Source organism: Brachyistius frenatus, unplaced genomic scaffold, assembly GCF_029030835.1.
Source record: "Brachyistius frenatus isolate BFR_SWC_R1_liver_20210118 unplaced genomic scaffold, ASM2903083v1 Contig_259, whole genome shotgun sequence".
Lineage (NCBI taxonomy): Eukaryota > Metazoa > Chordata > Actinopteri > Embiotocidae > Brachyistius > Brachyistius frenatus.
Window position 1 is genome coordinate 105314 of NW_027210858.1, and position 20058 is coordinate 125371.

At 45.1% G+C, this 20058-nt stretch overlaps 3 protein-coding genes across 3 annotated transcripts; 1 reads left to right on the forward strand and 2 right to left on the reverse strand.

Annotated features, from left to right (window-relative positions):
- Window positions 1–1887: 1887 nt before the first annotated feature.
- LOC138634368 (NLR family CARD domain-containing protein 3-like) lies at window positions 1888–8610 on the reverse strand. Its single transcript, XM_069721253.1, has 11 exons — window positions 8535–8610; window positions 8233–8261; window positions 7549–7701; window positions 7124–7258; window positions 6582–6660; window positions 6197–6434; window positions 2827–4630; window positions 2550–2723; window positions 2283–2456; window positions 2088–2134; window positions 1888–1971 (listed from the first exon to the last, which is right to left on the reverse strand). The coding sequence occupies exons 2-10, from the start codon at window positions 8238–8240 to the stop codon at window positions 2113–2115; spliced, it is 2787 nt and encodes a 928-aa protein (XP_069577354.1). The 5' UTR covers window positions 8241–8261; window positions 8535–8610; the 3' UTR covers window positions 1888–1971; window positions 2088–2112.
- Window positions 8611–9474: 864 nt separating this feature from the next.
- Window positions 9475–15032, forward strand: fbxo3 (F-box protein 3). The gene is made up of 12 exons (XM_069721274.1): window positions 9475–9584; window positions 10438–10527; window positions 10655–10818; window positions 11415–11529; window positions 11609–11813; window positions 11939–11984; window positions 12265–12349; window positions 13127–13249; window positions 13327–13442; window positions 13555–13662; window positions 13819–13901; window positions 13983–15032. Exons 1-12 carry the CDS (start codon window positions 9496–9498, stop codon window positions 14127–14129), a joined length of 1371 nt encoding a protein of 456 aa, XP_069577375.1. The 5' UTR covers window positions 9475–9495; the 3' UTR covers window positions 14130–15032.
- Window positions 15033–15126: 94 nt separating this feature from the next.
- LOC138634383 (uncharacterized) lies at window positions 15127–16752 on the reverse strand. Its single transcript, XM_069721283.1, has 2 exons — window positions 16330–16752; window positions 15127–16187 (listed from the first exon to the last, which is right to left on the reverse strand). Exons 1-2 carry the CDS (start codon window positions 16700–16702, stop codon window positions 15820–15822), a joined length of 741 nt encoding a protein of 246 aa, XP_069577384.1. The 5' UTR covers window positions 16703–16752; the 3' UTR covers window positions 15127–15819.
- Window positions 16753–20058: the final 3306 nt, after the last annotated feature.

Sequence of the window (20058 nt, forward strand, 5' to 3'; positions counted from 1 at the left end):
AAATCAGACCAAAAACAGGACAATTCCTCCGTAGTTCGATTAACTGATGAACCTTTTTAGCCTTAAATTGCAGGAACTGACAATTTCTCTGCCCTCCAGATGTTGATATTTTTCACCTCACGGTGGCGCCACAGGTCACTAACAGCACGAGGCATCATTAGATCAGCAACAACCGTTTGGACTTTTGTTCCTGAGCCGGTCAGAAATACATCATCTGGGTAAAGAAGGGACGCTGCTCAGGTCAGAGGTCAGAGGTCAGGCATTGCGTCGTTGTTCAAAACTCACCATGTCAAATACAACGGAACAGCAAACTGAACAAAATCAGAAGTGATCAAACAGATGTGCAGCAGAGCCTCTGAATGTTATTGATCAGCTGGTCTGACTCAGCACAGCTCAGATCAAATATTTACCTGCAGATACTGCAGGTGAAAGTCTCGCAGCCGGGCCCAACTGTTCATACATACAAACCGAGCTTCATCAATGTGACCGAAATAAATAGTCAACGGAAAATCAGAGTCCTTTATGGACGTGATGTTACTTTTCTTTACTGTTACTGCACAATATACTGAAGACACGCAGGTTCAAATGCAGCTGCTTTACAGGAAGAGCGCGCCAACACTGCCATCTGTTGGTCAAGTTCATAAATACAATTTCATGCGTCTTAATACAGCTGGACCTTTCCTATGAGACTCACATTTGCTCTGAAGATTTGGCTTTAAATGCAGCAAAAAATATGTTTAACAACAACAACAAAAAAAGAAGTCTGAAGTGAAATAACCTCTGGATCCAAAGTTTTAGGAATTTAGATTCAAATGAAAGCTTATTTTTATACCTTAAACAACAATGTGAGCGTTTAATGAGGTTTGAACATGACAGGAGGGTGTTTATCGTCCTCCAATCATCAGAACTCCTCCCGACTGTTGGACTGCACTTCATCAGTGACGTATCATCGAGAAAAAGCTGCATCGTTTAAATACGTTCAACGGGAATGTCATTTTCTACACAAGCTTCGTCCATTGAGGAGAGCTGCTCATGGGGAAGAGTTTCGTAAGTAAAGACATGTATTCTATTTCTTTACGTCGACATTGATATTATTAAATATTGATTTTTTTTCTTTAAACTCTTTGTTTGCTTGTTAAATTATTTTAAACTAAAATATCAGCAGAATGAAAGAAGCCAGCAGGTGGTCTCCGACGGCACTCGTCAGCCCTGAGATCCCTCCCCAGGCAGCTCAGCACCCAGGACTCATGACCTGAATGACTAAGATGATGGCGGGGTGAGTCTCGAGCTGCCAACGACCCCCCAACAAGCTCAGAGCCAGCGACTCCTCCAATAATCACTGAGCATTTATAGCAACAGGTTGTAAAGCATTATTTTATTACTTTTTCAAAAACACCTTTACAGATATTTTACCGTCACAGACATATGATTCAAATCTAGTTATCATTAAAGAAAACGTGAAGATAACCCAAACTTGACCATGATAAAATACCATTTTTATTTAACCAGGAGAGGCCCACAATAATCTCTGAATAACTCCAAACACTTCAGAGTACCAAAATATAGTGATATTCACTAAAAAGGGGGTAGAGGAGGAGGGGATGGAGGAGGAGGGGGAGGGTATGGAGGAGGAGGTTACCACCTTATTGTGTGAGACTGCATAACGACCACCATCAGAGCAGCTCAGACTCCAGGACTGATGGTTTAATCCAAACTCACATTGATCTCTCTCTCCTCTCCTGCTGATTCCTCTGTAACTCACTGATATACCGACCACGTCTTTCCACTCCACCTCCCAGTAACAACGGCCAGTCAGACCAGTTGAACACAGCAGCTGATGGCATCGATCAAATCTATCGGGGTGATCGGGATACGATTGATCTTCCTCCACGTACGACACCTTCCTGTTGTTGTCGGACAGTCGGAGTTGTCCGTTCGCCGTGTTTGTGTCGAGTGCGAGTTCACAGAAATCTGATGGAGAACAAACACAACACGGCTGCAGTTACTGATACATCACCTGTTCATTTGATGACATCATCGATCCGGATGAGTGATGTCACGTGGTTGGATGTGTGCTGCACACTTACACTTCCTCAGACCTGGTTTCATCCATCAGACTCCAGCAGGCTCCACCCTGAAAGGAGGAGGGCGGTCAGACATGGACGTGACATCACTCTCCTCCACACACTGTTACACACTGATCAAGGACCAGTCCAACATTTTCACACAGTCCCGTCCTCTGTCCTCTGTCAGACTGTCTGTCTGCAGCAGCGTCTCCATACCTGAGAGTCTCCAGTTTACAGCGAGGATCCTTCTGTAGAGCAGACAGCACCTTCACTCCTGAGTCTCCTGGATGGTTGTAGCTCAGGTCCAGCTCTCTCAGACTGGAGGGGTTGGAGATCAGAGCTGAGGTCAGAGAAGCACAACCTTCCTCTGAGATCAGACAACCTGACAGCCTGCAGACAACAAATTCAACAAATCAGATCAGATTCTACTCGGCTGTTTATCAGGAAAATAATCCTCATCAGTTCAGCAGCTTGAATCCTGACCTGAGAGTCTCCAGTCTACAGTTTGGACTCTTCAGTCCAGCAGACAGCAGCTTCACTCCTGAATCCTGCAGCTCGTTGTTACTCAGGTCCAGCTCTCTCAGACTGGAGGACGGGGAGCTGAGGACTGAGGACAGAGCTTCACAGCTTCTCTCTGACAGGTTACAGCCAGTCAGCCTGAAGAGATGAAAATCAGCAGAAAAAGAAACCCAAGGTTCAGTTTCATTCGGTATCAGAACACCTGAAGCATCAGGACTGAACAACATGTCAACAAGCTTACACAGCTTTGTTGGAGGCTTTGACCACCGGCAGCAGCCTCAGGAGAGCCTCCTCTGAAGCAGAGTATTTCTTCAGGTCAAACACGTCCAGATGTTCTTCTGATGACAGTAAGATGAAGACCAGAGCTGACCACTGAGCAGGAGACAGTTGATTTGTGGAGAGACATCCTGATTTCAGGGACCATTGGATCTCCGTCACCAGAGAATGATCATTCAGTTCATTCAGACAGTGGAACAGGTTGATGCTTTTCTCTGTAGACAGATTCTTACTGATCTTCTCCTTGATGTACTGGACTGTTTCCTGATTGGTCTCTGAGCTACTTCCTTTCTGTGTCTGCAGGCCTCGTAGGAGAGTCTGATTGGTCTCCACGGACAGACCCAGGAGGAAGCGGAGGAACAGGTCCAGGTGTCCGTTTGGACTCTCCAAAGCTTCGTCCACAGCCCTCTGGTAGAGAGGTGTTGGATCAGGTTGTTCTCTTAGGACTTTGGCCCACCAGGGTTTAGTGTTTTGTTCTTCCAGCAGTTTGACAGCAGAGTTGATGAAGGTCAGATGGACGTAAAGAGCAGCCAGAAACTCCTGAATGGTCACATGGATGAAGCAGAACACCTTGTCCTGGTACAGCCCGCTCTCCTCTTTAAAGCTCTGGGTGAGCACTCCTGAGTACACTGAAGCTGCTCTGATATCGATGCCACACTCTGTCAGGTCGGACTCATCGAAGATCAGCTTTCCTTTCTGCAGCTGCTCGAACGCCAGTTTTCCCAGAGACTCCATCATCTTCCTGCTCTTCAGACTCCAGTGTGGATCTGTCTCAGCTCCTCCATCAAACTTGACCTGCTTCACTTTGGCCTGAACCACCAGGAAGTGGATGAACATCTCCGTCAGGGTCTTGGGCATCTCTCCTCCGTCTGTGCTCTTCAACACCTCCTCCAGAACCGTAGCGGTGATCCAGCAGAAGACCGGGATGTGGCACATGATGTGGAGGCTTCTGGATGTCTTGATGTGGGAGATGATCCTATTAGCCTGCTCCTTATCTCTGAACCTCTTCCTGAAGTACTCCTCCTTCTGCGGGTCAGTGAACCCTTTGACCTCGGTCACCATGCCGACACACTCGGCAGGGATCTGATTGGCCGCTGCAGGTCGTGTGGTTATCCAGATGTGAGCGGAGGGAAGCAGTTTCCCCCTGATGAGGTTGGTCAGCAGCACATCCACTGAGGTGGACTCTGTAACATCAGTCAGGATCTCATTGTTGTGGAAGTCCAGAGGAAGTCGACACTCATCCAGACCGTCAAAGATGAACACAACCTGGAAGTGTTCAAAGCTGCAGATTCCTGCTGCTTTGGTTTCAGTGAAGAAGAAATGAACCAGTTCCACCAAACTGAACTTTCTCTCTTTCAGTACATTCAGCTCTCTGAACGTGAACGGAAACATGAACTGGATGTCCTGGTTGGTTTTGTCTTCAGCCCAGTCCAGAGTGAACTTCTGTGTCAACACTGTCTTCCCGATGCCGGCCACTCCCTTCGTCAGCACTGTTCTGATTGGTTGATCTGTTCCAGGTGAGCCTTTAAAGATGTCTTCTTGTCTGATGGTTGTTTCTGTTCTGTCTGGTTTTCTGGATTCTCTTTCAATCCGTCTGACTTCATGTTCATCGTTGACCTCTGCAGTCCATCCCTCTGTGATGTACAGCTCTGTGTAGATGTCATTCAGACGGGTCGACTTTCTGGATTTAGAAATCCCCTCAAACACACTCTGGAACTTCTTCTTCAGCTTTGATTTAAGTTTACGTTGACAAACTGGAGCGAGACTTTCTGAATTAACAAAACAAATAAGAGCGATGAATAAATTATACAGTAAATAGTCCAACATTTCATTCACCAAAAAGAAATAAGACAGGAAATATCACATTAGTAACTATAACAAAAGTAAATATGGCATTACTAAATATGACCAAAGTAAGTATGAGTGAGAATACTTACGGCATTTGTAAATATGGAGGTAATAAATATGACAGTAAATATGATTTAAATAAATATGATCTTATTCAAAATGGCATAAGTAAATATGATATTACTAAATACAACTGTAAATATGGCATAATGAATATAATAGTAAATATGGTATTAGTAAATATGACATAATGAATATAATAGTAAATATGGTATTAATAAATATGACATAATGAATATAATAGTAAATATGGTATTAGTAAATATGGCATAATGAATATAATAGTAACTATGGTATTAGTAAATATGGCATAATGAATACAATAGTAAATACGGTATTAGTAAATATGACATAATGAATACAATAGTAAATATGGTATTAGTAAATATGGCATAATGAATATAATAGTAAATATGGTATTAGTAAATATGCATAATGAATATAATAGTAAATATGGTATTAGTAAATATGACATAATGAATATAATAGTAAATATGGTATTAATAAATATGACATAATGAATATAATAGTAAATATGGTATTAGTAAATATGTCATAATGAATATAATAGTAAATATGACATAATTCATGTAATAGTAAATATGGTATTCTAACATATGAATGAAAACAACATTGGTAAATATGATATTAGTAAATATGGCATAATGAATATAATAGTAAATATGGTATTAGTAAATATGACATAATGAATATAATAGTAAATATGGTATTAGTAAATATGTCATAATGAATATAATAGTAAATATGACATAATTCATGTAATAGTAAATATGGTATTCTAACATATGACATTTGAAAACAACATTGGTAAATATGATATTAGTAAATATGGCATAATGAATATAATAGTAAATATGGTATTAGTAAATATGACATAATGAATATAATAGTAAATATGGTATTAATAAATATGACATAATGAATATAATAGTAAATATGGTATTAATAAATATGACAATGAATATAATAGTAAATATGGTATTAGTAAATATGGCATAATGAATATAATAGTAAATATGACATAATTCATGTAATGGCATATATGGTCTTCTAAGATATGACATTTGAAAACAACATTGGTAAATATGGTATTAGTAAATATGGCATAATGAATATAATAGTAAATATGGTATTAGTAAATATGACAATGAATATAATAGTAAATATGACATAATTCATGTAATGGCATATATGGTCTTCCAAGATATGACATTTGAAAACAACATTGGTAAATATGGTATTAGTAAATATGGCATAATGAATATAATAGTAAATATGGTATAATGAATATAATAGTAACTACGGTATTCTAAGATATGACATCTGTAAACATAACATTGGTAAATATGATATTAGTAAATATGGTGTCCTGCCAGCCAGTTAAATGTGCAGAGAAATCCTCTTACTTCTCTGCAGACGGTCAGCCAGCTCCTCCTGCTTCATTCTCTTCAGGAAGTGCAGTGTGATCTTCATAAATGACTCTCTGCTGCTCCTCCTCTGCTCTTCATCCTCACCCTCCAACACCTCCTCATCCTCCTCATCCTCCTCCTTACTTATTAAGATTTCTGAGTAATGTGGACTCAGGATTTTCTGCATCTGCTTCAGCTCTTTCCTCACAAACTGGACGATGTTTTCCTCCAGCAGCTGGAACAGAATAAACAAGTCAGACTGAAATCATGGAGACCAACATCAGATCCATGTTGGACTGATAATCCAGTGGTGTACAAAGTGCAGCACAGAGATGACTGTGGACACAACAGATGTCAAACTGGTTGTTATCCATGTACAGACCACAAACATGGAGTCCAGCTGTGTTTGATCCTGCTGGGCAGACTGATCTCCGGGAACCTTTGAGCTCTGCTGGCCGACTCTGCGGAGGAATCATGAAGCATCAGCTCACGCTGGTGAGTTACCATGGTTACCGCTGTATGGTTCACACAGGTGAGTTAAAGCCCGTGTGTTCTTGCGGTGATCATCCTGATCAGAACAAACACGACTGAGCTGTGACATTGTGAGAGAGAACTGGAGAACTGAATATGTGGGCTGAGTTGAGTTACATATGGAAGCACGTTACAAATGGAGTCAGTGGTGCTCTCCTGCAAAGGACAATATCGTTCACACGTTTTGTCTTTAACTGCCTCTTAAAACAACGTAGATCTTCATCTTTCTGCCCAAACCGGTCCCATTCGTCCCCAGAGAGACGGGGTAGCATCACTTCCCCCAGAGACAACATGACAGCAGCCTGATGAGTTTCCACCTCAGAGTTCTCCAACTTCAGCAGCGGACCAGTAGAGACACCTGTCGGTGAGGGTTCAAACTGAGGAACATCTTACTTCTTTACAGGAGAGCGGGTCCTTCTTTTAAAGTCCACGTTGTGATGCTTCGACCGATCACTCTTCATGGACACACAGCTGGGTTCAGGTCCTGGTTCTGGTTCTGGTTCTGAAGAGTCTGACTCCTGATGGATCCTGGTGGACAGAGAGGAAAACTAGCTGGCATCAAAATGTACTGTTTATTAGATGCCAACAACAAAAGCATAAATTTGGTAAACAACAAAGTTTGAAGCTTTTCAGAGTGAACATTTATAAACTTAGTGTCAGCCTGACATCACAGAGTAACTTCATCCAGTCTGTTGTTTGATGAGAACGTGTTCTTTCTACAACCTCTGCAGGAATATCGCAGCATCAGCAGCATGTGCAGGAACACACCCGGCCATCATGTGGAAGGTAGTTTCATTTTATATTCAGTTATGTCTTACTTCTTCACAGCAGAGGTTTTTGATCTTTTAAAGTCTACGTTGTGATGCTTCGACCGATCACTCTTCATGGACAGACAGCTGGGTTCAGGTCCTGGTTCTGGTTCTGGTCCTGGTTCTGGTTCTGGTCCTGGGGAGTGTTGTTCCTGATGGGTCCTGGTAGACAGAGAGGAAAACTATCAACTCATCTTTAAGTTCAATCACGTTTCTGAGCTGTTTTTGGCCCAAAAACAACCTCATGAAAGAATTGATTGAATATTTATTGATATTTGGCACAAACATGGACTTATTTTACTAACTACATTTCTCAATAATGAACTTGTTTAATTTTGGAGGTCAAAGGTCACAGGGACCTGACAAAACTCATCTGTGGGAGAACTCAGCAGCTGCAGCTGAAGCTTTAATATAAAGCACAGAGTCACTGCTCTCACTCACTTTACTGAGTTATAAAGTGTTCAGCTCATCACGTGGTTTCAGTCAGAGCACCAATACACTCTCAATAAACATGAATTAAACAGTCACAAGACAACTGGAGTGTCAAAGTCCAAACTTCCTGTATGAGGAAGCTCATATCATGTTCCTGGTTTATCATGAATCCACCAAAGGTCGGAGGAACCACCTCCAGCAACACTGAACAACAGGTAGTGAGAAGAATGAATATGTAATGTGAGGTGTTGAGATTCATACCTCTTCATGTTGGCAAAAACCTGCAGCACCTGATGAACGAAACAACGGAGAGAAATTCATCATCGGTCTTTAGTCTCGGAGTAAAAACACAGATTTGATATCTGTCCGCATACATCGATCTGGATTTACGATAACATAAATTCAATAGTGATTATCTTTGAGGTTCCAGTGAAAGAGGAGAGGAATCACAGATGAAGTGATTCTGGACGTCAACACACCATCAGACAAAGAGCAGCTTGTTTGTGATGAAGAAGAGACATCAGTCTGCTAACAAAGAAGATTTAAATGAAAGGCCCACTTACTCAACTTCTTCCTGTGAACTCGTCTCTCGTCCTCTTGTCCTTCAACAACCGTCTGTGTCTGCAGGCTGTCTCACACTGAATCTCCTTCATCCAGACATAAAACAATAAAATAACTTCTGAACCTGCAGAGCTCAAAGTTCAACTGATATTTCACTCTGATAATCTTGATTAATATTTAACCCACAGCAACGTCCCTGACAACAGGACAGACTTGTTTCTTCAGTTATTTTGAGACATGAATTTACACAACGCCCCATTTCATATCCAGACAGAGCATGTTAGTGGCAGCTGGTCCAGTCATCCAAAATGAGTGATGGTCCTGTTCCTCAGACTTTCTGACTCAAACTGCATTCTTCAAATGGCTCATTTGTTTTGTTCCCATCACTGATCGAGAATGACCTCGTTTCCCTCCGTCCACGTCTGTCCAGACTCATCTCGTAATATGTGAACCAAGAACCAGCAACTAAACTAGTTTCAGTCCAAAAGCTCTGCTTAAACGAGTTGAAGTCAGGAAACACGTGAGTAATCCTGAAGGGACGGATTTGGGCTTCCTGCTCCACCGGTGAGCAGAAACACTCAGGTGTGTCACCTGAGTCTGTTTTGAACCAGGGGGACAGTTTACTGTTCAACTGGTGACGCGTAAACCTCCAACCGCCCCGGCCTGTGGTCGTAGGTGTGCTCATCCACCTTCGGCTCCTGGTGGTGCTTTCACTTTGACGTAGATGACTTCTGTCTCTTATCAGTCCGTCGGGCTTCCTCCGATAAAAGGTGGACTTTAATCTTTAATGTCCTCAAACCAGTGTTGCTTGTCCACTAATCTGATGTCTTCTGATGGTTCCTGGCGGAGGAGTGCAGGAGCCCAGCAGGGGGCGGTCCTCCTCCTCCTCCTCCTCCTCTTCCTCCTCCTCAGTGAGCTGCAGATAAAAAGTACAACGAAGAAGAAGTGTTGCTAAAGCTAACAATGGCAGCCTCGGAGCTCCGGATGGACCAGCTGCCGTCAGACCCGCTGCTGCACATCTTCTCCTCCCTGGGCTTCAGGGACCTGCTGCAGTACGTACCGCCGGTACCGCCGGTACCACCGGTACCGACACCGGAACACGCAGCATGTCAACAACGGCTGTTGTCTTCCAAACAAAGACGTAAACAAGCTGCCGCCTAGCGGCTGCAGAGCTAACAGCGGCTAACAACAACACGGACAAGACGTGAGAAGTTAGACTGAGACAACAACAACAACAACAACAAACAAACAAACACGTTCAACTTCTGTTGGACAAACTGACTCGGTGAATCAACTGGAGCTAATGCTGCTAACAGCTGCATTAGCTCCTTAGCAACCACTTATTATTGTTGTTATTGTTATTGTTGATGTTGTCTAACAGATGGAGGTCAGAGCTGCCTTCAGTTATTGACAGCTGGAACTCAGATCAGACAGAAGGAAGCTGTCACGTGACTCCGAGCTCAGGTCAACAACATCAACATCTTGTTTACAGTTAGCTGCCTGCTAACAGCTGTTAGCTGCTCGTTCAGGTCTGTTAACCGGTCGGTCAGCTGACTCATCGATGACTTCTGGAACTTACTACGAGTACTAGTACTACTACCAGTACTACTAGTACTAGTAGTACTAACTTGGTCCTGAAGGACAGACCCGATACCTGTACTAGTACTAGGGTTAGTAACACTAGTACTACTAGTACTAGTACTACTACTACTACTAGTAGTACTAGTGTAGTCGGCCCGAGGTGGTGGAAGTACTCAAATATTACTTCATTTATGTTGATTCAACCAGGAATTCTGTTTGGTGTGTGTGTGTGTGTGTGTGTGTGTGTGTGTGTGTGTGTGTGTGTGTGTGTGTGTGTGTGTGTGTGTGTACATGTACACCTTTGACTCCGCCTCCTCCCTGCAGCTGCAGCTACGTCAGCAGGAGGTTGAACGAGCTTTCCAAACACAACCCTCTATGGAAGTCTCTGTGCCTCAAACACTGGCTGCTGACAGAGTGAGTCCATCTGAACACACACACACACACACACACACACACACACACACACACACACACACACACACACACACTGACACCACAGTGCCACAGTCTGAGCTGTGTGTGTGTGTGTGTGTGTTTTCAGTGTGGACCGGCTGCACAGCGGCCTCTCCTGGTACTCTCTGTTCAGGCAGTACTACACGGACCTGGGCCGTTACATCCAGTTCTACCCGGCGCTGAAGAGAAGCTGGGAGCAGCTGAAGAGCTTCCTGCAGCAGAGGTGTCCACGCATGATCGCATCGCTCAAAGGTGACGCGACCTCGGCGCCTCCGACCACTCTGGGTTTCTCACTGCAGTCGGAGGGAGAACTCTGACGCTCTCAGAACAAACTTTTTTCTTCCATCATTTATTTAGCAAACAGTGAAAAAAGATGGGCTCATCGAGAAACAACATTTTCCAAGTTTCCACAAGTGTTCACAATATTGTAAACAAAGTGGGCGGGGCTCCTGCTGCTGCACATACTGAAGTATTTCCTTGTTTCCCATCTCTACAAACCTGTCTGAGCTCCAGCTGCAGTTCAGAAAATTCATGCCAAAACATTTAACTCTCAGCTGAAGAGCGAGAAAAGAAAAGTGCAGCGGAAACCTGCCGTCGCACGTGAAGCTCGAGAAAATCAGAACGCTGAGCAGGTGATAGAACCGGATATTCAGATTTACCAAACTTTACGTCCTCGGTGCTTGAAGCTGAGCTGCAGCTGTACAAACAATATCAGCTGCCTATGATTTATTATTTTTCAGCACAAGTCCACTTGTGTTTGAGCTCTCTGGACTTTATATTTTATTCCATAGTTTCACGGTGATGAGAGAAGAAGCTGATACCTCGGGTGTGTTTGTTTTGCTGCTCAGAGGGCGCCACAGAGGTGGAGCTGAATGACATCGAGGCTCAGATCGGCTGCCGGCTCCCAGACGACTACCGCTGCTCGTACCGCATCCACAACGGGCAGAAGCTGGTTATCCCGGGGTCAGTGTCGATCTCATGGAGTCCCCGTCTGTCTCCACCCGCCTGTCTCACCTCCGTCTGTCTGTCCGTCCGTCCTCAGGCTGATGGGCAGCATGTCCCTGTCCAACCACTACCGCTCTGAGGTGCTGCTGGACGTGGAGACGGCGGCCGGCGGCTTCCAGCAGAGGAAAGGCATGAGGCGCTGCCTGCCGCTCACCTTCTGCTTCCACACCGGCCTCAGCCAGTACATGGCCCTGGAGCCCGCCGAGGGCCGCCGCATGTTCGAGAGCTTCTACCCCTGCCCCGTCCGTACCCTTTCACAATAAGAGCCTCAGAGTATTTCTGACAGTCCATCTTCTTCATGATAACGTGACCTCGGTGATGAAGTCGCAGCTCCTCTTCACACCACTGACTCGGCTTTCTGTTTCAGGACCAGACGGCTCAGGATCCTTCAGCCATCGACATGTTCATCACAGGTGGGTTCATCACGCTCGTCTTTAACTGTCACCTTCTCTGCTGACGGGTCAGGTTCAGGTCCAGAAAATAAGTTTCTTTGGAGGTTGAAGACGTTTCGTGAGTTTGAACTTCCTGTTTGTCGATACGAGCGAAAACAGAAGTTAAATGATTTGTTTTAGTCGTTAGAGTTTCTAATGAGAACAGAAACCGTCCATCCATCCAGAACCAGAACCACAGTGTGTGTGTGTGTGTGTGTGTGTGTGTGTGTGTGTGTGTGTGTGTGTGTGTGTGTGTTTTCAGGTTCGTGTTTCTCAGAGTGGTTCACCACGTATGTCCACAACGTCGTCACAGGAGAGTACCCGATCATCAGAGACCAGATCTTCAGGTTACACACACACACACACACACACACACACGCGCGCACACACACACACACACACACACACACACACACACACACACACACACACACACACACACACACACACACACACACACACACACACACACACACACACACACACACACACACACACACACACACACACACACACACACACACACACACACACACTTATTGCACTTTATTTTGCATATTGATGGTGTCTGATATTCTTGCTGACGGTGTAAATTTTAAACATTCCATGAAAACCTTCAGCTGAAACAAAATGGCTGCAGTTACAATCAGTTTCAGTAAAGAAACTTCAAATCAAAGTTTTGACAGCAGTCAAATACTTTCATTTGCAAATATTTTATGTAATCAGTAAAAACTGTTTGGTTAAACTATTTATTTTATAATTACAATCTGAAATCCAGTCACAGACGGTCTGTTCTGGAAACTTTGTTACGTCACTTTATGCTCTTTTTATCACTTTCAAAACAGAAAGAAAAACACATTACAAGACAAATATTTCTGTATATATATTATATATAAATATAAATATTTTAGTCACAGGAAGTCAACACATTTGACTGTTTAACAGGGAGGTGGAAAAAGAATCAAAACATTTTCTAATTCCTCAGAAACTCCACAAACAACATCAGTTTTTGCGAAAAACCCCAAATCAAACATTTTGGATCACACGAATCCTCAAACACCACCAACATGGTGGAGGACCTGAGAACGTCTCCGTCGGTCTGAGGTGTCCCCGTGTCCCTGCAGGTACGTCCATGATAAAGGCTGCGTGGCGACCACCGATGACATCACCGTCTCCGTTTCTACCTCCTTCCTGCCTGAGCTCTCGTCCGTCCACCCGCCGCACTTCTTCTTCACCTACAGGATCAGGTAGCTTCCCGTCCTCGCAGCGCGAGTCCAGGCGTCGCTCCCGTGTTTTTAACGTGTCACGTTAACGTGTGTTTCAGGATAGCGATGTCCAGCAGCGCTTCGCCTGAAGCTGCGTGTCAGCTCGACAGCCGCTTCTGGAAGATCACCACCTCCGACGGCAACGTGGAGGAGGTGCAGGGGCCCGGCGTGGTCGGTACGCTGCCACGTCACATGACCACCTGTTCAGCTCGGCTGTGATTGGCCGAGACGAGCTGCTGATGTGTGTGTGTGTGTGTGTGTGTGTGTGTGTGTGTGTGTGTGTGCAGGAGAGTTTCCGGTCATGACGCCTGGGAAGGTGCACGAGTACGCCAGCTGCACCACCTTCTCCACCCCGTCAGAGTACATGGAGGGTCACTACACCTTCCACAGACTGGGTAACAGACTTTTACTGTGAAGGAGCCTGAAGCACGACACACACACACACACACACACACACACACACACACACACACACACACACACACACACACACACACACACACACACACACACACACACACACGATGTTCTGATGTGTGTTTGTCTTGCAGCCAACAAAGAGGAAGTGTTCGACGTGGCCATCCCTCGCTTCCACATGGTCTGCCCCCCCTTCAGAGAGCCGGTGGTCCGAACGGTACGTCACAGACTTTCAAAATAAAATGTAAAACTGCGCGTGCTGAGTTTCAGACGGTCTGCTGTCCTCTGATCTCTGCAGCAGAAGGCAGCGACCAGCTACACGTCCCGCTTCGACGACCACGATGACGACGGCGAGTACTGCGACGGAGACGGAGACGACTTCGGCGACCTGAGAGGAATCAACATGGCCGCATTGGAGGGAGCGTGGTGCCCTCGGCACATTTGACCTCTGACCCCTCACCCGTAACTGTCAGTCATTCAGGTTTGTTGGATGACTCTCAAACCTCCTGAATGATTGACAGGTCGTACCAACCAGAGCCATACAGGGAAAGAATCGCATCAACTTCCAGCTGCCAATCAAACGATGATCGGAAACGTGAACGGGGAGCAGTTTTATAGAAAATCTTTTCTGTTTGTTGAAACTTTTGTTGGAAGGAGACTTTTCTTCTTCTTCTGTGGTTCTCAGCAGGGACTCAAAACGCTGCTGGAGTCGTCATCGGGAGGAAGATGGAGCTGCTGCTTTAAGTTAGCGTGCCTGTGATGCTAACGCTGCGTGCTCGTGGGGGTTTCTGAGCTCTAATCTGCCCCCTAGTGGACATACTGGTGTATCAGCAGAGGAACGAGGCTGCGGGAACTTTTCAGAACCTCTTATAAGCTTCTTTCTGGGTTTCTTGTTTCCTGTTGGTTTAGGATGAATCAAAACATCTGAAGACGTCACGTTGGGACATTTTTAACATCTTAAAAACCCAATGATGAAACTAATTGAGGAAAATCTGATCAGATAATGAGAGTTAGAGTTTGAGCTGCAGTGAGTCCTTCGGAGGACGATCAAACACCTGATTCCCGTCAGCTGAGTGCTAATTAGCTCATGTTTACGATGTTTACGTGACAGTGGTCGTGTGAAGGCGTCTCGGCTGCTTTAGGTTGTTACAGAGGAAAAAACGAGGCGATTTCCTTTTTTGTTTAGAATCATGTGACAGAATGATGTTTCTATCCACAGGAAGAACATCAGGTTTATTTCAGTTAAAGCTCACGTTTTGTGCTTCACGTTGTTTCTTCAAGCTCAAGGTTTTGACGGCCGCCTGGTTTGTTTTCTTTGTTGAATAAATTACAGATATTCTTTGCTGCAGACTCTGTTTCCTGTCATGTGGTGTTGAAGCTCTGATTGGTCGGCATCTTTCAGAGCTTCCTTCTCGTAGTTCAGTTTTTACTCATCGATTTAAACTGCGAATGAATTCCAGATTCGAAAGCTGTCGATCAGAAACGGAGAACGAGTCAACAGTCGGTCGACCGGAAGCTCGAGTCAACTTTCTGCGAGCTTCTAATGGGGTCGTGTTTGAGAAGCGTCGCCCCCTGGTGGTGTTCATGAGGTCTGAGTTTTAGGAACGTTGAGACGTGTTTGCTGTTTTCAGAAACGTTAGAAGCCGTGGACGTTCATCTTATGTTTGATGGTGAGCTAATATGTCGTAATTTTAATCTTCCAGAGGTTTTCTTTGTACGTTAATAATAAATGAGTCGCCCTCATTACATCTTTACATTCCTACATGACTGCTAGCTTGCTAAATTGTGAGCCTCTATGGCTCCTGGATGCCGCCCATGTTGCCGAGCAACAACGTTCTCAACGTTTCAGTTTCCATCTGAAGCATCATTTCATTACATTTCATTTATCTGACTCTTTTATCCAAAGCGACTTACAATAAGTTCATTTCAACCACGAGGGTTCAAACCAGAACAGGAATAGTTCATAAACACCGGAGGCGGAGCCATGTTATGAAGTCCAACCCTCTTTCCAGTGGCTCCGCCCACTTCAGCACCAGTTCAAACTCCACAAGAAGACATTTCAGAAAAACGTTTTTATTTCTGATTTCTTGAAGCAGGTTGTTGTTTGTGTCTGAAAACAAACAGTTCTTCATCCTTCAGTCCTCCTCGTCCTCCTCCTCTTCTATCACCCTCTCTGATCTCCTTCGCTTCCTCCCCCCTCTTGTGTCCTTCCTCTCCTCTCCTTTCTCCTCGTTCTCCTCCCCCCGTCGTCGTCCTCCTCCTCCTCCTCCTCCTCCCTTGCCCTCCTCTTCCTCGCGGGCGTTGCAGCGGCTGCAGTGCCTCCTGAAGCCTCCCAGGAAGTGGGACCTGAAGTAGCAGAAGGGGCATGCGTAGCGTCCGGGCCGGTGGGCGGTGCCGACGTGCTGTTGCAGCCGGCTCGGCAGGAAGAAGCTGCGCTTGCAGTCTTTGCAGCTGTACGGACGCTCGACGTCATGGCAACGCGCCACGTGGCTGATGGCGAAACCTGCGACACACAGGTAGAGACACGCTGCATCAAAACAACACGCTGCTGCATCACCTGATCCACCTTTTAATTCACTGATCAATCACATGGAGGGGAGGGTGGAGGGGGGTGGAGGAGGGAGGTGGAGGGAGGGGGGGGGTACCTTTGAGTTTGGTCTTCCAGCCACAGATGAGGCAGACGAAGCGGTTGGAGATGAAGCGCACCACCTTGGCCGTAGCCTCCATCTCCTCCTTCAGCAGCTCCCCGCTCAGCCCGACCACCTCCTCCTCCTCCGTGGCCCCGCCCCCCTGCGGCTGGTTGGGCGCGGTGGCGGTGGCGTCACGCCTGACGGCCTGCGAGGCGTAGGCTTTGGGGATGTCGTGCTTGCGCACCACGTGGTTGACGCCCAGAGCTTTGAGCTTGTTCTTCCAGCCACAGATGAGGCAGCGGTACCCGGCGCCATCGAACATCAGCACGCCCTTGTTGCCAAGCTCCGCCCCCTCGCCTTCCTCCTCCTCCTCAGCCTCGCTGGCCATTTTTCTTTTGGGAGCCTCTTTCCCCGCCTCCTCTTCCTCCTCCCCCTTCTCGCTCCCGTCGTCGCCGCCCCCCCCCTCCACCGCCCCCCCTTCCCTCTCGTCCATGCAGTGTTTGGAGATGATGTGCTTGTAGAGTTTGGTGAAGTCGCGGCTGGTGAAAAAGCAGTGAGCGCAGTGGAAGAGCCGCGCGCCGCTCTGGTACATCAGGATGTTGCCGAGGCGACCCACCACCACGCCGTCCAGGCAGGCGGGGTGGGACGCCGCTATGTGGGACAGCTGGTGGGCGTGGCTCTTGGAGAAGTGGCCACAGTGGGGGCACTGCAGGTGAGCAGCGACGCCGCCGCCCACCTCACCCCGAGTCTGGATGATGACGGACATCGCTGCAGAGATCAGAAACATTCAACCTTTACGTCGTTGTTTTCTACTTTCCACTTTATCCTGCTTTAAACCGGCGGAGCATCTGAGGGAAATACTCTCCGACAGATTCAGACGTTTGTCACAGATGAGCTCAAATATTAGTATTCAGATTGTTACACATGATGATGGAGAGAATGAACGCACTTTGAAACTCAGTTCTTATTGGTCATGTCTCTTTTTGTAATAAAATATTACAAATTTGTGTTATTTGCAGCGCTGCAGGAGGCCCGCTGTTACGGTCACATTATTCTTATTCACGAAAATTGGTCGTTCAGCAAAAAGCGTGAGGCCAAAAAACACCAAAGTTATATTCCTCTTTAGGAATATTTGTAAGATAAATATTCTGTTATTGAAACTGAAATGATCATTATTGCATGAAGCGATCAGCTGATTGGCAGAAAAGTAGCTGGTGGTGTCTGTAACAGATTCTTCAAGAAATCAGCTCATTGATCCACAATGAATATATTTGCAGCACTTTATTTGATGGCTTTTAGTTTCTTTTCAAGATTTCATCAACTATTTCGACCATTTTCTCACCAGAGATGCCTAAAAATGTGCAGTTTATAATGATTATTTAATATATTTTGACACAAAATAGTGAATGATAAGATTCATTGATAAGGAAATGATCAGCATAAATGTTTACCTTCATGTCAGGAATCACAACTCTGAGAAAATATGATGGTGCTCAAAACATTTGGACGTTTTTCAAAATGAAACAGAACTTTTCTGACCTGAAAGTCTTCTTTGATTTCTGAAGTATTTTGTTGATTAAATTAAAACCTTCAACAGCTCGAGCGCGCTGTTAGATTCATGGAGTAACGGTGTAGCTGACATGCTAACAAGCTCAAAGAAACAGGAGTTGCCGCCGTGTTTTCCACACCTGAGCTCCTCCGTGATCGCGCTCTTCCACCTGAACTGGACAGAAACCCGCTTTTCACCGATTTAAACCTTCTTGTTTGAACCCGCCGCACCTTTTAGCCTCGGAGATGCTAACTCTCACTTCCGTGTTTACGTCCGGCGGAGCCAATCGGTTTGCTTTAGCCACCCGCGATTGACCAATCACAATCGTTCAATAGTCCCACACAAGTAGCTATCGCGAGAGTTGTGGTCTGCTTTTATTTTCTTTGTTTACAGCTGAACAAACGATGCAACTAACTGAATTTTATGGACATACATCATTCTGTAATAGTACCATGATTTTAACCAATTAAATATGGGGATGTAGAGTTTCATCAGACAGGTCATTGGGAGATTGAAGTGCTGCACTTCTGTGACTCTGGATTAATGAAGCTATTTCTGTCTGCAGAAGGAACACCTGCTGAGGAGCGATGACACCACATCTCCCATCATCCACTGCTTCAGCCATCAGTCAGGTGTGTTTGTGTTTCACTTTGTTCATGGCAACTTGATTTATTGACTAATTGTCGGGTTTATTTTTGCTCTGAACAGTTTGAGAAGGGCAGTTCCATCAAATCCTGCACCAGGTGACATTTGACCTCTTGTGTCGGAAGATACATGTCAAAATAAGACCTGAAACAATTCCTTTCTTGACTTTTGAACAGCAACATTTGTAGGAAAAATAAATAATTTTAAACATGTAAAATACAATTTCTAAAATAAAGCATCAGAAAGTAAAATAGGTAAATGTACCATCTGTTTTGGAGCTTTCTAACCCTGTCAGAACTTCATCAGAGACCAGCTTCTTTTAAAAAAAAATACATTTAAATTGTTGCATCTAATAAAAATTCATTAAAGGAGCAGAAAACCAAACTAAACACCTCAGAATTACATTTCACATGAACTCAGATCAGATCAGGCTTTTATTTTGAAAATCAGCCAATTAAAACTGTATTGAAGAGGAGGGTAGGGGGGCTTTTATTGTGGTAGAACGAAGGAGGGGAGACGGAGAGAGAGGGGGGAGGAATCTGAGTTTGAAGTTGTGTTTTCCTTCAGTCTTTGGGATGAGCTCACACACACACACACACTCTCTCTCTCACACACACACACACATAAATACTGTATATATACAAACACATCGAGGACGCTGGGGAGCGAGGACGACATGCTTTGCTTTAAAGGTGAGAGAGAAGTTAGAAATGTAGGTCACACATACGCTGTTATCATTGTAGCCTTTCTGCAGTGTGTGTGTGTGTGTGTGTGTGTGTGTGTGTGTGTGTGTGTGTGTGTGTGTGTGTGTGTGTGTGTGTGTGTGTGTGTGTGTGTGTGTGCTGAAATGTGTGAAATTAAAAACAAGCCTCATTTTGTGCTGAGATTATTGGAGTCAAATGAATGCAGTGTTTTTACCAGATTACAGCTGCTGCAGTTCTCTGTGCTGCTGTTACTATGGTTACTGCTAAAACTACTACAAATACTGCTACTAATACTACGAATACTACTAATGCTGTTTCTGAAATGGTTTCCATCGTATTTTGTGTTAAAGCGGAATCTTTGTAGCTCGTGGCAGAAGTTTTGGGTCATGTGCATTCTTGAGTTTGACACGTGTGTGTGTGTGTGTGTGTGTGTGTGTGTGTGTGTGTGTGTGTGTGTGTGTGTGTGTGTGTGTGTGTGTGTGTGTGTTAATAACTGCCGGCCTGTCGAGGCAGGCTGAAACATCCCATTGAATCTCTGAAACACAGCTGCAACATAAACACAGTGAATGTGCAGCCTCAGACGTGGCCGGCGGAGTCTCCACCGGTAAACGACGAAGAGTTAGACGAAGAGAAGGTATCTGAACATCAGAGTTTTTAGTTCTGTTCGTCCGTCACTGACAGAACTCAAACAGAAGGACCTGAGGTTCACCTGAAAAACAAGAATAAATGTGTCAGGAGGAGGAGACGGCAGCACCAGCTGGATTGGTCTTCTGTTTCTCCCTTTCAGAGACGACTCGTGTGTGTTTTTGGCTCAGATGTGATCCAAACGTAGACTCAAGTCCAATC

Excerpts from the sequence above, each read along its gene's own strand:
- LOC138634368 (XM_069721253.1), bottom strand. Across the intron at positions 6,661-7,123 it reads ACCCGCTCTCCTGTAAAGAA|AGTCGGCCAGCAGAGCTCAA; the intron begins GTAAGATGTTCC and ends ATTCCTCCGCAG. Across the intron at positions 2,724-2,826 it reads AAAGCCTCCAACAAAGCTGT|GCTGACTGGCTGTAACCTGT; the intron begins GTAAGCTTGTTG and ends TCATCTCTTCAG.
- fbxo3 (XM_069721274.1), top strand. The coding sequence starts at position 9,496 with ATGGCAGCCTCGGAGCTCCGGATGGACCAGCTGCCGTCAGACCCGCTG. Across the intron at positions 11,985-12,264 it reads CATCGACATGTTCATCACAG|GTTCGTGTTTCTCAGAGTGG; the intron begins GTGGGTTCATCA and ends GTGTGTTTTCAG. Across the intron at positions 13,663-13,818 it reads CTACACCTTCCACAGACTGG|CCAACAAAGAGGAAGTGTTC; the intron begins GTAACAGACTTT and ends TTTGTCTTGCAG.
- LOC138634383 (XM_069721283.1), bottom strand. The coding sequence starts at position 16,702 with ATGGCCAGCGAGGCTGAGGAGGAGGAGGAAGGCGAGGGGGCGGAGCTT. Across the intron at positions 16,188-16,329 it reads CTGGAAGACCAAACTCAAAG|GTTTCGCCATCAGCCACGTG; the intron begins GTACCCCCCCCC and ends TGTGTGTCGCAG.